Source organism: Coturnix japonica, chromosome 25, assembly GCF_001577835.2.
Source record: "Coturnix japonica isolate 7356 chromosome 25, Coturnix japonica 2.1, whole genome shotgun sequence".
Classification (NCBI taxonomy): Eukaryota; Metazoa; Chordata; class Aves; order Galliformes; family Phasianidae; genus Coturnix; species Coturnix japonica.
Window position 1 is genome coordinate 2,092,243 of NC_029540.1, and position 15,834 is coordinate 2,108,076.

Consider the following 15,834-nt stretch of genomic DNA (forward strand, 5'->3'; position numbering starts at 1 on the left):
GGGATGGGGATGGGGGGCAGGGGGAGTCTGAGCCCAGCAGTGCTGGGAATAGGGCAGGGGGCAGCACTCTGCACCCTACGGCTCCAGGGAGCAGACCTCATATGGACACAGAGCCAGTATCAGCTCTAAGGGACCCTCAGCACCCCCCACCACAGGGACCAGGATCCCCCCCCCTCACACACAGTCAGATGTGGGGACCAGGACCCCAAACCCCCCCCCATACACACACACACACCCCAGCTGTGGGCCGGGCCCAACTGGCTGCACACAAACATCCCATGATCAGGAACAGCTGGTTCCTATTAGAGCTCTGCCTTAACCCACAGCAGGATCCCGTGGCTGGAGGGGGGGGGGGACACACCATGAGTCCCTCCCACTTCAACCCCCCCCATATACCCACAGCCCCCAGCACAGGGCAGACACACCGCAGCCCCCAGCCCCGCTCTGTGCCTCAGTTTCCCCTTCTCAACCCCAACCAGCTCCGGATGCTGCTCTATTGCCCACAGCCCCCCCCATGCCCTTCCCAGGGGGATGGGGGGGATATGGGGAGGGATATAGGGGGATATAGGGGGTATAAGGGGGGTTGGGGGCCATAGCAGCCCCCCCCTCACCGCAGCAGCATCTCTGTGTTGTGATGGAGCAGCAGCTCGGACGGGTCAGAGCCGCCGTCGCTTCCTCGGCTCTTTTATGGCGCTGGATTGAGGAAGTGATGGAGGCAGCTGGAAAATGTTGGCAGTGGGATTCACAGCAATGGGGGGAGGAGGAGACTGGGGGGGGGGGAACAGCCAACCCCCCCCACACACCATACACACATAATGGTTTCACATGATGCTGCTGCGGGGTCAGGGCTGAGTCACCCCATGGCGGGGAACCCCAGTGGGGCACCAACACGGCGTGGGGGCAGCGCTGCCCCATGGAGGGATTGGGGGTGTCTTGTGGGGGGGTGAGATGGGGGTCCAGGCAGCAGCTTTGGGGGGGGGGGCTCCCTTCACACAGCCCTGTGCCGCCCCCGCCTTTACCCACTGCCCTGTGGGGGTCACACACTGCGGTCGCCCCCCACCCAACCCCTTTCCTCACAGATATGGGATGAAGAGAGGGGGGGGGGGGGGGGGGGGGGGGGGGGGGGCAGGCAGACAGATGGACCCCCACCCCCCCTCAGCCCCTGTCTGAGCCGTTCCTGCATCAGGGCTGAGAAGCAGCTGAGTCAGCTCAGCACGGGGCTGTGACTGCGCCATGCGTGACCACAGGGTGACAAAGTGGGGGGGGGTCACACAGGGGGTCCCACTGAGCCCAGGGTGGGGGGCACAGAGACAGGAAGGGCTGAGAGCAACAAGGGACTTCAAGGGCTTCGCAGGGACTTCAGTTCTGTGCTCCCCAATATGAGGAGGAGCTCATTGGGGTTCCCCCCATTACAGCAATGGGAGCCTCAAAGCCTTCCTCCCCTGCTGTCAGCTCTGAGGATCCCCCCCCCCCAATAACCCCCATCTTCGGGGTCCTCCAAACCCCCCAAACAGCACCCAGCAGAAAAAGCTCCTTTGTGTTTTTATAGAAAAGAGTCAGAAGATGGAAATACAAACAGGAAAAGCCACCTCGTGAGTCGGGGGGGGACACAAAGAGAGGAAGGGGGGGGTGGGCAGCAGCCCTTCAGTCCCAGACCCTGCAGCAATGGGGGGCACAGCGTCGTGGTGCTGAGGGTCCCCCCCCCAAACAGTGCTGAGCCTCCAGGGGGGGAAAGGAGAGTTCAGAGTCCAGCACAGCACCGAGGGGCCGCCCCCCTCCCTTCTGTGTTCATCCTTCAGCTGGGGGGGTTTAGTTACAGGCAGGAGCTGCTCAGCCCCAGAGCAACGAGTTTTACTCTGAGAAAGAAGGGAAGATGTTCAGCTCGGGGAACTCCTCGTTGTTGTAGTTGGGGCCTTGGTCTCCCAGCATGGTCAGCATGTCCTGGGGGGCAGGAGGAGAGAGGGGGGGTTAGAGCAGCACGGCAGGACTTGGCTGTTCTGTGGGGCCAGGACCCCAAAGCTCCCATCACACACCCTCAAGGTTCAGCCCTCCATGCTCAGGACCCCAAATCCCCCCACCCCACCAGCTCAGCCCTCTTGTCTCAGGATTCCCAGATCTCCATCCCCACACCCCCACAGTTCAGCCCTCTGCACTCAGACCCCGAAATTCCCATCCCAATACCCCCAACGTTTCAGCTCTCTTATACATCAGCCCCCCATATCCCCACCCCACAGCTCAGCCCTCGTATATCAGGACCCCCAAATCTTCCATCCACATCCACAGGGCTCAGCCCTCTAGCTCAAAACCCCAAATCCCCACCCCACAGCGCTCAGCCGCTCTGTGCTCAGAACCCCCCATTTCACCACCCCACAACCCTGATGGCTCAGCCCTCCTAATGCTCAGGACCCCATCCCCCAACACCTTCTATTGCTGATACTGAGGGATTGTGAGGAGCAGTGGGATGGGAGTGCGTGGACTTAGATGAACACAGAAGACCTTTATTCAACCTGGTTGCATTTGACTCTGTTGCTCCCCCCAGTAGCATCAGCCGTGCCACCTTTAGGGTTGGGTTTTATGTTATTTAACGGGAATTTTTCTGCTTGCTTTCTTTAAATGAGAGCTGAGAAGGATGGAACCTGGGCAGACAGAACCAGAGGGAATTTCACACTGATTGATGCGGACAGAGCAGACTATAAAGTGACCACGCAGGGCAGCTCTGCCCCCTGCCTACAGCCCATAAGTGATCCCCCCCACAAGCCCTGCCTGGAAGCCATAGGAGCAACTGAGCACCCAAAGTGTGAGGAGAACCAACTCATCCCATCTGGGAATATAAGCCCCTATGGAGGGGAACAAAGGGAACAAGAAGCATCGTCTACTGAGAAGGGCTCGGGTTGGATGGGGATATAGAAAGATGGGGACCCTATGGGGTGACCCTATGGATGGGGATATAGAAAGATGGGGACCCTATGGGGTGACCCTATGGGATGGGGATATAGAAAGATGGGGACCCTATGGGGTGACCCTATGGGATAGGGATATAGAAGGCTTAACTGAGAAGGGCTCGGGTTGGCTGGGCTGCTGCACGTGCTGCTCCCCGGCTGCGGTGCTGTGATGCTGGCCTTGCCACTGCGGCCACATCCCCACTCCTTCAGCTGCTGCGCGGGGCTGGAATGGGGCGGGGGGCTGCGCTGCATCCGCGGCTGTTCAACAAGGATGGAATCAGTGAACGTTCCCTGCTGCAACCTGGGGCTGCTGCTTTGCAATCAGCTCAGATTCCAACTGAGATGGATCTGAGATGGATCCCTGTGTACGTGGGATTCCAGAGGGCCCCATTCCCTCTCAATTAGCCCCAAAATGGATGGAGGTTCACCCTCATCCCCACACTCAGCCGGCAGTTTGTGCTGCTAAAAGGAGGCAGCTGTGCTCAGCATCCACATCCCCAGCAAACAGGCTGCACTCAGGCTGTGTTCTATCAGGGGCTGCCCCCCAACCCCCCCCCAACCCCCCCACACTGCACTCACTGAATCCTGAGCTGCGGCCAGAGATGTTTGTGTAGGCAGAGCTGCTGGGGGGGGCTGCGGAGCCCGGAGCTGCCATGGGGCTGAAGGAGGACGGGGTGCCCTGGAACGTCCCCATGCTGAACGAAGGCGGCCGAGTCTTCACTGCTTGGGAGGCCACCTGCTGTAAGACAAGAAATGGGGAGGAAGGAGAGATGTGATCAATGTGATCAATGTGATCAATGTGATCAATGTGATCACTGTGAGCATGAGCTGAGCCTGGGGGAGGCGCTGCCCGGCCCATGTCTGCGTGCAAAGCAAAGCTGCCCTCCCCAGCTCTGAGCTGCTCATCCCTGCCTGCAAACCCAAACAGCAGCCAGCAGTGATACAGGAGGGAGACGCTCCTACAGTGCTTCCATCAGAGCAGATAATGCAGCCTATAATCCCTTCATCCTCCTGTATTTCCTCAATGGAAACATCAGAAAGGAGCCAAAAAAGCCTCAAACTGCAGAGAAGCACAGGGCAAAAAGGGGGGTGGGTGTGGGGCAGCACAGCAATGCAGCACAGCTAATGCAGCACGGCCAATGCAGCACAGCAATGCAGCACAGCAATGCAGCACGGCCAATGCAGCACAGCAATGCAGCACAGCAATGCAGCACAGGCAATGCAGCACAGCAATGCAGCACGGCCAATGCAGCACGGCCAATGCAGCACGGCAACGCAGCACGGCCAATGCAGCACTGCAGCCACCAGCACTGCAGCTGTGCGAGCCGTTCTGACCCCAATGCAGCAGCAGAAGCACCCAGCAGAGCTCACCACTGAGCTGAGGTTCGGGCTTTGCTACCTGGGCTGTGAACGCCGGTCGGGTCCCGGCAGCCCAACTGCTCCCGCTGACCTGAGCAGGGCTGGTGTGTCGTGAGATCTGAGCCAGGATCCGACCTGCTGCTGCCGCCGGCTGCTGCTGGATGATGTTGACTGGAGGCACCATGCTGCTGCTCCTGGAGGAGGAAAAGGCCTTCAGATGGATCCCTGCATCACGGATGGGACCGGCAGAGCACAGACACCCAATGCAAGATGCTGGGGGGGAAGGCAGCACTAACAGCTGGAGCAGCTCCCCCCAAGGAGCCCATGCCCACCGTGCTGCCCTGCAGACACAACCAGCAGCTGCTGGGTTTATGGACACGCTCTGCTCACCCAGCTCAGTTCTGGGGTTACACACTATGTACATCCAGAGCTGCAGCCGCCCCACAGACCAACTGAGATCAGCAGAGGGACAGCAGGGGGAAATAGGGCTGAAGGTGATGGGGAGGACCTGAACAGCAGCTGATGGTCCCATGGGCTCCATGGACCCAAAGCTGCACACAGCAGCACTTCTCTCCCCCTCCTCTTTACCCCCAGCCCAAAACCCAACGCCTGCGTGGGCTCCCAATGCATTTCTGAGGGTGGCACAAACGGAATGGGAACAACAGTGGGATAAAGGAACAGGAGGTCACTGAATAAATAATGCAGCCCAGGAAACCTCACCTGAAGTTCTCAGAGGGTCGTGATGGTGTGAAGGTGTTTCCCTGTGCAAAGAGCGCGGGGTTGGCAGGCACGGAGCTGGCAGGAATGGCTTTGTTCTGGTCTAAAGAAAGAGGTTCAGAGTGAGCCCACAAGGAACAGAGCTGAGGCAAAGCATTGGGCACAACTGCTCCTTGTGCACACACGGGACTCCAGACGGTGCTGGAAGAGCCCAATTAATGGGATTTCCTCTCTGTTTTCTAATAAGCTTTGAATCAAGGTCCTCTGGGGTTAAAGCAGCCGCTCAGCCTGGGGACACAGCGCTGCTCTGTGGGCACAGAGCACTAACAGCCCTTCCACCTTCAGAACCGCGTGTCCCAGCGCTCCCTACCTGCATTGATGCTGCTGTAGATCTCCCCAAACCTCGGGTCCCTCTCCTGGTTAAACAGGCTCTCTGCCTTCTCCAGTGGTTTGCTGTGCTCCGGGCCAGCAGCAGACACGGGCTGCACAGGAACCTGGGAGCAGGGAGGAGTGTAAGCACTGAGCACAGCAGCGCACAGCAGGGCAGCACTGCAGGACAGGATGAGCCCATCAGGACAGAGGAACCCATGGGGCAGGGAGGAGATAGATAGGGAGATAGGAAGATAGGGAGATGTGATAGGGAGATAGGAGATGATAGGGAGATGGTGAGATGATGGGGAGATGGTGAGATGATGGGGAGATGATGGAAGATAGGAGATGATAGGGAGATGGGGAGATGATGGAGAGATAGGAAGATAGGGAGATGTGATAGGGAGATAGGAGATGATAGGGAGATAGGGAGAAGATGGGAGATAGGAGATAGATAGGAAGATAGGAGATAGGGAGATAGGGAGAAGATAGGGAGATAGATAGGAGATAGGGAGATGATAGGGAGATAGGAGATAAAGGGAGATAGGAGATAGAAAGGGAGATAGGAGATAGAAAGGGAGATAGGAGATAGATGGGGAGATAGGAGATAGATGGGGAGATAGGAGATAGATGGGGAGATAGGAGATAGATGGGGAGATAGGAGATAGATGGGGAGATGATGGGGAGATGGGAGATAGGGAAAAGATGGGAGACAGGAGATAGATAGGGAGATAGATAGGGAGATAGGAAGGGATACCTTCACCTTCCTACCCACATCCAACCCCAAACTCAGACAGTCACCTCCAGGAGAAGGGGATGATCTGATCAATGTCAGGGGGGCAACCAAAGCCCCCCCTGCATTTACCTGGTCGTACCCAGACAGACTCTCTCTTCCTGGCACCACTTCCAGCTCTGTCTGTTGTGGCTGCTGCTGCTGCTGCCTAAAATAGAAAGCGTTTGTAACAGGAGAAGAGCGGCTGCTCTAAAACCATTGAGGGAATGGATCCTCTGCGGTTACACCAGTGACTGATGAGCCCAGAGGAGCTCAGAGCTGCAGAGAGGAACGGCTGGGGAGGAAAAGCTATTGGACAGCAGGGCAGAACCAGCGAGAGAGGCACAGTAAAAGGAGCCGAGCACCTCCTGACCTTGAGGGCAGCTGAGCTGTGCCCATCTCCAGGGGAAGGCTGACACTCTGCCCCAGCTGGGGCCTCTGCATTGGGTTTGATAGGGCAGGCCGAGATTCCTGGCTCGAGTTCCTTTAAAGCAAAGAAGAAAGGGGAAAATAAAAGAGATTTTAAAAAATACCAAAGGAGAGCAAAGCAGCTGGGTGCTGCCTGCAGGACGGGGCTGTATCGGGCAGGAATGGAGCTGGTTTTGCAAATGCTCTCCGAGTGAAGGATCCTTCATCCCAGCTTCCATCGCCCTGAGAGCGGGGCTGCCCATGGAACACAATGCTGAGGGCTCTGCAACCCAGAGCAGGGAGCAGCCCACAGCACTATGTGCCACTGCTACAGAGCAAGCAAAGGGCGGAGGGGCCCACAAACACCCCAAAGGCTCCCACTGAAATCTACACCACTGCAGAGACCACAGCACTTCCAGCCTTCGTGACCCACATGCTGGTGGAGCCCTTTATGCTCTTGTTAAGTGTCGGAAGCCATTTTCCTCCCAGAAGGAAGGAGCAGAGGGGCAGCGTTATCTCAGCTGCTCTTGTGCAAGGTGCTGCTTTGAAGCAGCGCCTGATCCTGGTCCTCCAGGACCAGAACAACGTCACACCAAGAACCCAGAGATGCACACAGATAAACTGCAGCACAAACACAGGCTGCTGCACCCTGCTCTGAGCCTGCACAGCATTCAAGGTGTGAGTATGGATGTGAGAATGGAGATGTGTGGAATGAGCGAGATCTCTCTAGTGCCAGGACAGAAATGAAGGCCTGCACGGCACGCAGCCCTGCACCCAGCTCTATAAAGCCAAAGGGACTGCACTGACAGTGCTCAGCTCAATGCTCACATCACAGCACAGCTCTTTAAAGCCAAAGGGACTGGACTCAATGCTCAGCTCAATGCCTTCCCATCACAGCACAGCTCTATAAAGCCAAAGGGACTGCACTGACTCTGCTCAGCTCAATGCTCTCATCAGAGCACAGCTCTATAAAGCCAAAGGGACTGGACTGACACTGCTCAGCTCAATGCCTTCCCATCAAAGCACAGCTCTATAAAGCCAAAGGGACTGGACTGACTCTGCTCAGCTCAATGCCTTCCCATCACAGCACAGCACTGTGCCACTGCAGGGAAGGAAGAAGTTCTACCTGCGCTCCTGGTTCTCTCCTCACCTCAAAGAAAACCCAAATCCTGCCTTTCTTTCCTTGCACAAAGCAATCCCACCTGACTCACGGGGGGGTCCCAGCTGAGACACAGCCAGGCCTGGAGCTACAAACAACAGGGAGGTGTTGTTCCCCTTGCTTTCCATTGCTGCTCCTCTCTAAGGGCCTTGCAGGGGACAGGCAGCACTTTGATGGAGCACTGCGTGCTGCCAACACACCGAGACCAACAGGAGGGGAAAGAAGAGAGCAGCATTGAGGGCAGTGTGCCCTGAGCAGCTCCATGTGAATCCAAGCACAAACGACAGGAGAAAAACAAGCATTTCCTTCCTACCATCACCTGTTCTGCTCATGGGAAAAGCAGTCGCCCTCCTGGATGGGACAGCAGGAGCTGCATTCACTCCACTAATATCAGAGCTCTGAATGCAAACACACACGCAGACTCTGGCTCCAGTAACTGGGGTGAAGCTGAGCCCTGGCACTGACAGCCAAAGGGCTGTTCCTGCACCTGCAGCTCCTTATCATCCCAGGATAAAGCACTCAGGGACTTCCCAGCTCCTCCAGGGCCTCCACCAACACTGATGGGAAGGTTGGTGAGGGAGAGGCCAAAGCTGCTGCTTTGGTTTCTGTGCTGCTGTTTATTCTGGGGTGAGATCCCATCGGGTTCATGTGCTACCGCTGGTGGGTGGCAAGTCATTTCCATGTACATACTTGACGTTGGTGTTGGTACAGATGATGTACTCAATTTCATCCGAGTAGGGGTTCTGAAAGGTGAAGCTGCTGGTTCTGATCCAGAGCCATTCCCGGTTTTTGGATCGGAATCGGAACATGACTGACAGAACCTGGCCTTTTAACTTCACCACCTAAAAAAACGTAATGCCATCAGTAGGACCTGACAAAAGAAGGGCTTGAAGAGCAACTTTGCTTCTCAGCCACCCCCCAACACTGCAAGCTGCGATGGCCCCTCTGCCTTAATCCCTATGGGACCATCCCTCAGCTCCTGACACTGAGCAGCACTGCTCAATCTCCTCACGCTGCCCCGAGACACGAATGATATGGGAGGTGGGGGGGAAAAACCTGCCATCACCACTGTGGCTTTTGCTTTTATCTCTTTGCACTGGTGAGATGTATGAGAAAACCTGCAGCAAAAGAAGCACGCAGCGCTGCTTCTGCTCCCGGCTATTGGGAAGAATGGACATGGAGCAGCTCTTGTCTGGAGTCATGGAAAGCGCGGGGCAGTCTTACCTGCCCTGCCACAAAGTCCAGCGCCCTCAGAAATAAGAGTAACCACAACAGGGCACACAAATCACATCCATTCCGAGCTCTGCACACTGGGCTGGGCCCTGGGGATGAACCAGTGTTTCAGCCACAGAAGCGTGTTGGAGCAGGCTCTGTGTAAGCATGGCCCTAAAAGCAGACTGCACCAGCAACCAGAGGATGAATTCAACCATCAGACATCAGATGCTTCTGTTTCCTTTTGTTTGGTGACTGTATCTGTAACTGCTTGCCATACCTAAGGTTTATTCTTTTGGCTTCATTTCCAGTTATGTTTCATTGCTTTGCAAGCACCAAGAGCCTAAATCGAACAGCACACACAGAGGCTGCTTGAAGGGCTTTACCTGCTGGAAGCTGTCCCTCAAAAGCTGCTGGTCCTCAGGGTGGCAGAAATCCACAATGTCCTTCCCCAGAAGTTCCTGATGTGGAAGGAGTCGGGATAGAGATGAAGGCAGTTTGCATTAGGAACCCAGGCTCCCTCAGCTCCATTTCAGAGCAGCCCCGCTCCTCCCCCTCCCACCCCCATCTCCCAGAACCAAAGGCAGGACTGTGCTGTGTTTAAGCACAACAACCAGCTGGGCAACGTTTGATCTCCACAATTCACATGGAGGCCAAAGCAATTTAATTGACAGCTGACATAACTCAGAGCCACCAGCTCCATCCATGATCAAAGCACATCAAGAAAGGGGATAAAAAGTGACAGCTGGAGGAGAAACACGCGCCTGGTTCAGCCCTGGGCACTGTTTGGCCAGGTCTGTTCCCAAGCAGGGCCGTGATGCACAAAATAGGGGAGGAACAAAGCAAGTGTGAGCAGCAGCTCGTGCTTAGGAAGCTCCTGCCGTCCCCTCACCTGCGGCTGGTAGCCAACAGTAGCCACACAGCGGTGGTCTATGAAGGTGAAAATGCCTTCAGTGTTGTGTCGGGAGATGAACTCTGTTGGCTGACAAACGTTGCTCATGTCTGTGCAGTTGGGTGAGCTGGTGACCTGCAAGGAAAGGGCGGCACTGTGAGCTGACCCCATGAGAGCTGCCCCGTCCCAGCCAGCCCTGCAGGAGGATCTGCAGCCGCCAGGGAACGCAGCTCAACTCAGCAGACATTAAGGACAAGGAATGTGGAAGCATTGGAAGATGCTACAGACCTGCAGCCTGCCAATAGCCACCAGGCAAAACTTGCTGCCCTGGCCAGCATCTGGGTCATCATCAGGCAGTGAAACACCTGGGAGAGGAGTGCCAAAAAGTCCAGCAAGGTCAATAGGGGAAGAACTGCTGATTGTAGAGGAAAAAAAGAAGACAGACATGCAGGTCTGGCTCTGGGACACTTTTCCACCCCAATTTGTTACTCAGAATCCTTTTCCATGAAGGAATTTGATGTTAAGCTGCCCCCCCATCCCTGTTCTTGCCAGAATGGTTTGAGTTCTCTCCCTTCCAGCCAGCACATCAGCCTACCATGACTGCTGCCCTCTGCACAGGGCAAGGTTTAACACAAACCTCTCATCCCACACCTGCAAACATCACTCCAGACCCAGCACAAGAAGTGACAGATGTATGGGAAGCATTGGCTTGTTCAGAGGGGACAGTTTCAGAGCCACGTGTCCAGGGGGCTTTGCGGAGCTGTTACCTGCAGGGGGCCAGGCCTTGATGTAACCTGTGCAGTGCACCACCACGTAGTGGGGCTCCCCATCCTTCGTGGCACCTAAGCCGTTCCTTGAAAGAGAGAAGCAGCTGTTTAGGCCACGTGTCAAATCAGGTCAGGCAAGGTCTCGTAACTGCCTTCCAAAAACACCGAATGTCTTAGAGGTAAAGAGAGACTTAATGTGAATGCAAGAGCTCTGGGGACGCAGACACAAAGTCAGAAGGGACCTCAGGTCCTTTTAATCTTTTAATTAACACACAGACAACATCCACCAGAGCCCAACAACAACAGCCTAAAGAACACGTGGCTTTAAAGTGACTTCAGACCCAAGTCTGGAATCAAGGAAGACTCATCTGTACCAAGATGAACTTTGGTTCCTCCTCCAGCACTTCTCTTCTATGAGCTGTATGAGCTCACAGGGCCCCAGCACTGTGCTGCAGAGCCCTGACCCCTGGGTTCCTAACAATGCCCATAACCCTAATAAACCCATAAGGCTCTGCCTATAACCCTAAAAAACCCATACAGCTCTGCCCATTACCCTAATAAACCCATACAGCTCTGCCCATAACCCTAACAAACCCATAAGGCTCTGCCCATAACCCTAATAAACCCATACAGCTCTGCCCATTACCCTAATAAACCCATAAGGCTCTGCCCATAACCCTAACAAACCCATACAGCTCTGCCCATAACCCTAATAAACCCATACAGCTCTGCCCATAACCCCAATAAACCCATACAGCTCTGCCCATTACCCTAATAAACCCATACAGCTCTGCCCATAACCCTAATAAACCCATACAGCTCTGCCCATAACCCTAACAAACCCATACAGCTCTGCCCATTACCCTCATCTCACCCACCTGCAGCGATTCCTCATGAAGCTGAGACGATTCACAGACACTGCATCCACGGAGCTGTTCCCACACCTGCACCACAATAAGGAGTGAGAGGGAAGAAATGCTTTTGTTTCTCTCTCGTTCAGCATCAAAACAATCTCACCATGTTGAATTACACAAAGTTCTCTATAATAAATGGGGATGAGCCTCCAAACCTCCATCATGCAGATGGAAAGTGCTCGTTCTGGGCACCTGGAGAGGAGCAGTGACACTTGGGGGTGAAATAGATTGTCACTTAAAACTGAGTCTCCTATAACTATAGCACAGAGCCACCTTAGCACAGGGAGAATAAACTCAGCTGCTAACTCAGCATGGAAAGCTGTGCCATGTTATATCCATGAATGAGCAAAAGGAGTTGGAGTAAGATGAGTGAGTTCAGCCTCAAGTGCTGACCCTGAGGGTTCCCCCGTTACCTCATGCGGCAGATGAAGGATCTCCGTGAGCCCATGCACATCCTCATGGACTGCTGCCCTTCCTTCTTGACAGTTCCCGTCTTCAAATCCAGGATGCGACCTGAAGGAGGAAGGAGAACCCAGAGGTTACAGCAGATCGAGCCCCTTCCCCAGCACAGGCACCAGGCAACGTGAGTAGGAAACCAGCAAGAGAGAAGTGTCACCACTGGTACCTTTAGATGCACTCTCAGGGGGGGCTGCAGGATCCTTGTTAGAAAGGCACCAGGGTTTGGTTCCTTCTACAAAGGGAAGGTTTTAATCCAAGTCCTTGGCTGGCTGTCGCTCTGCCCTCCCCTGCCCGCCCTCCCCGGGCTCATTTACCTGTCAGTGCGTTCTCTGACGTGGAGAGCTGCTCCCTCAGCTTGCCCACATCGTCGGGGTGCACCTGGTCGTACAGCGTGCTGCCAAACCATTCGGACTGCGGCTGGTTGAGCACGGGAGTCACCGAGTCCGACACATAAACCACCCTGCCCGTCTCGCAGGACACGATGAACAGGAATCCATCAGCTGCCTCCAGGATCAGGTGCTTGAGCTCCTGTGTTCACAACACACCCATCACTCTCACTCCAGACAATTCACACTGATGCCCTCCGAGCCCCCAACCAACCCTTGTGCCCCCACTTCTGCCTCCCACAGTGAAACCTCCCCCTGCCCAGCTGGCAGCTCTCCCCACAAAGCAGCTCAAAGAGAGAATACATGCCTTGTGAGCTGGCTGGCAAAAGCCTGTGAGGAGCCTGAAGAAGGGCAGTAGATGGTCAGCACTTATTGCAGGCTGTGGCTAGACTGAGGTGCACCAAGCAGGGCTTGTTAGAGCGGCCGTTGCACACAGGGCTGGGTTACTAGCTCCTGATGTGGCACCAGGGCTGTGGCTTAGAGGCGAGGTGTGCACGCCAGGACCCTGAAATAGAGGCTGAAGTGACCTATACCCAGGCCCCGTGTTAGAGTCTGAGTGGCACACAGCGGCGCCCTGGTTAGACGCTGACGGTGGCACACCAGGGCTCGTGTTTAGGCTGTGCGTGCCAACAACAGGGCTGTGGTAGAGCTAAGGGTCCACCTATCGATGTCACACAATGCTTTAGAGCTGAGTGTGCACACAGGGCTGTGTTAGAGCTGAGTGTGCACACAGGGCTGTGTTAGAGCTGAGTGTGCACACAGGGCTGTGTTAGAGCTGTGTGTGCACCAGGCGTGTTAGAGCTTGGCTGTGCACCAGGCTGCGTAGACGCTGACGCTGTGCACACAGGGTCTTGTTGAGAGCGCGACGTGTGCACCACAGGGCTGTTTAGAACTGTGGTGTGCACACAGGCTGTGTAGAGCTGAGGGCACCCCAGGGCTGTGTTAGAGCTGGTGCACTTAGAGCCCCGGCTGTCAGACCTGGACACAGCTGTGTTAAGCTGAGTGCTGCACACAGGGCCTGATGCTTAAGTCTGATTGCACCCAGGGCTGCTGTTAGACTGTGGTCACACAGGCTGTGTTAGAGCTTGTAGCTGCACACAGCCAGCTGTGTTAGAGCTTCCTGGCACACAGGGCTGATTCGTTAGAGCTTGAGTGTGCACACAGGGGCTGTTAGGGGACCGGGCTGCGGTTGTTTGGGGGGCACACAGGGCTGTGTTAGAGCTGGGTGTGCACACAGGGCTGTGTTAGAGCTGAGTGTGCACACAGGCCGCACACCGCCGTCTTGATAGAGCTGAGGTGCGACATGGGCGGGCTGGTTAGAGCTCTCGCAGTGCACCATGGGGCGTGTTAGAGCCTGTGGTGCAACACGGCTGTTTAAGCTGCGGTGTGCACCACAGGCCTGTGCTAGAGTTGCACGTATGGACACACAGGCCGGTTGAGAGCTGAGCGTGTGCTACACAGGCTTGTAGAGTCTGAGTGTCAACTAGCTCTGTATATAGCAGCTGAGTGTCCACATGAAGCGCAGCTGTGTCTAGAGCTGAGTGGGCACATGACGCATTGTTAAGTGCTATGGGCACCACATGGGCTTCGTGCTAGAGCTGAGTATGCAACAGGGCCTTGTTAAGACGACGTGTGCACACAGGGCTCGTGTCTCTAGCAGCTGCAGTGTGCCACACAGCGGCTGGGTTAGAGCTGAGTGGCACACACGGGCTTGCTGTAGAGAGCCTTGGCGTGTGTCCACCCAGGCTGTGTAAGCTGTGTCACACAGGGCCGGTTAGATATGACGCCCTGTGCACAACACGTATTAGAGCTGAGTGTGCACACAGTGTGTAAGAGCTGAGTGTGCACACAGGGCTGGTTAGAGCTGAGTGTGCACACAGGGCTGTGCCTAAGCTGTCGTCGCATGCACACAGGGCTGTGTTAGAGCTGAGTGTGCACACAGGGCTGTGTTAGAGCTGTGTGTGCACACAGGGCTGTGTTAGAGCTGAGTGTGCACACACAGAGGCTGGTAGAGCTGTGCTGTCACCCAGGGCTGTGTTAGAGCTGTGTGTGCACACAGGGCTGCTGTTAGAGCTGACAAACTGTGTGCAACCACAGCTTGTTAGAGCTGAGTGTGCACACAGGCTGTCCTAGAGCGTGTCACCACAGCTTGTTCAGAAGCGTGTGGCACACACGCGCTTGTTAGAGCCTGAGTTGCACACAGGCTTGTGACTAGAGCTGAGTGTTGCACATCAAGGCGATATATAGATGTCTGGGACTGTGCCACCCAGGCTCGTACTCGCTTAGACCTGATATGTGCACCACATGACTTCTGTTAGAGAGTCCTGGTGCTGCACCCAGGCCTGTGTTAACTGGGTGTGCACACAGCGTAGAAGCTGAGCTGTTCGCTATCACAGGGCTTGTATTAGAGCTGAGTGGCACACAGGTGTTCTAGCTAGAGCTGCAGATGGCACATGAGCTTGTTAGAGCTGAGTGTTGCCACACCAGGGCCTGTGTTAGAGCTGTGTGTTGCCACACCAGGCTGCTGTTAGAGTGTGCCGTGTTTAACACCCAGGGCTGTGTTAGGAGCTGAGTGTGCCACACAGACCTGTGATAGAGCTGATGTGGTCCACACCAGGGCGTTGCTTAGAGCTGCGTGGTGTGCACACAGGCTGTGATAGCAGCCTGGGCACGTCTAGTGCACCAGGAGGCTCACATTCCGTGTTAGAGCTGAGTGTGCACCCACAGGCCAAACTCACCTGGGGTTAGCTAGCCTGGTTGTGTGCACACAGGGCTTTTAGAGCTGAGTGTGCACTATCAGTGCCCTGGGTAGACTGGCGTGCACCAACAGGGCTGTGCTAGAGCTGGGCTGTGCACACAGGCTATTTAAGACTGGCGTGTGCACCCACCAGGCTGTGATAAGCTGAGTGTGCAACCCAGGCTTGCTTACAGAGCGAGGTGCACAAGGGGCAGGTTAAGCTGAGTGGCACCACAGGCTGTGTTTGAGCTGGGTGCACACACGGGCTGTGTTTAGAGACGGGTGACACACAGGCTGTGATTAGGCTGAGTGTGCAGCCCAGGCTGTGTTAAGCTGTGTGCACAGCAGGGTCTTCTGCTAGAGCTGGACGCGTGTGCCACACAGGCTGTGTCTAGACCGCGAGTGTGCACCCAGGGCAGGTTAAGCTGCTTGAAGTGCACACAGGGACGTGTTGTTAAGCTGAGTGTCACCCAGGCTGTTGTTAGAGCTGTGAGTCAACCAGGGGCTGGTTAGAGCGGTGCACACCAGGCTGTGTTAAGCTAGTGTGCACCAGGGTTGGTTAAGCTGTGTTGCACACATGGCTTGTTATAGAGCTGAGTGTGGCACACAGGCTGTAGTTTCACTGGCAGCACTACACGTCAGGCAAACACGAGGACCGGTTGTAGATCGAACATAGTGTACACAGGCTGAGGTTAAGAGCTGGGGTGCACGACAGGCGGTGCTGAGACGCTGTGTGGGCAC

General features: G+C 55.6%; 1 protein-coding gene across 1 annotated transcript in view; it reads right to left on the reverse strand.

The window, feature by feature from the left end:
- Positions 1 to 1,525: 1,525 nt before the first annotated feature.
- Positions 1,526 to 15,834, reverse strand: part of ARNT (aryl hydrocarbon receptor nuclear translocator) — a 29,254-nt gene continuing 14,945 nt past the window's right edge. Inside the window, exons 5-21 of the mRNA XM_015884647.2 lie at positions 12,285 to 12,502; positions 12,137 to 12,202; positions 11,925 to 12,024; positions 11,476 to 11,541; positions 10,598 to 10,683; positions 10,119 to 10,195; positions 9,831 to 9,965; positions 9,325 to 9,399; positions 8,417 to 8,568; positions 6,533 to 6,643; positions 6,253 to 6,328; positions 5,389 to 5,512; positions 5,022 to 5,121; positions 4,342 to 4,495; positions 3,522 to 3,681; positions 3,052 to 3,200; positions 1,526 to 1,941 (exon numbers count right to left, since the gene is read on the reverse strand). Coding sequence (XP_015740133.2) covers positions 1,852 to 1,941; positions 3,052 to 3,200; positions 3,522 to 3,681; positions 4,342 to 4,495; positions 5,022 to 5,121; positions 5,389 to 5,512; positions 6,253 to 6,328; positions 6,533 to 6,643; positions 8,417 to 8,568; positions 9,325 to 9,399; positions 9,831 to 9,965; positions 10,119 to 10,195; positions 10,598 to 10,683; positions 11,476 to 11,541; positions 11,925 to 12,024; positions 12,137 to 12,202; positions 12,285 to 12,502 — 1,939 coding nt within the window. The 3' untranslated portion in view covers positions 1,526 to 1,851. The remainder of the gene's footprint in view (positions 1,942 to 3,051; positions 3,201 to 3,521; positions 3,682 to 4,341; positions 4,496 to 5,021; positions 5,122 to 5,388; positions 5,513 to 6,252; positions 6,329 to 6,532; positions 6,644 to 8,416; positions 8,569 to 9,324; positions 9,400 to 9,830; positions 9,966 to 10,118; positions 10,196 to 10,597; positions 10,684 to 11,475; positions 11,542 to 11,924; positions 12,025 to 12,136; positions 12,203 to 12,284; positions 12,503 to 15,834) is intronic.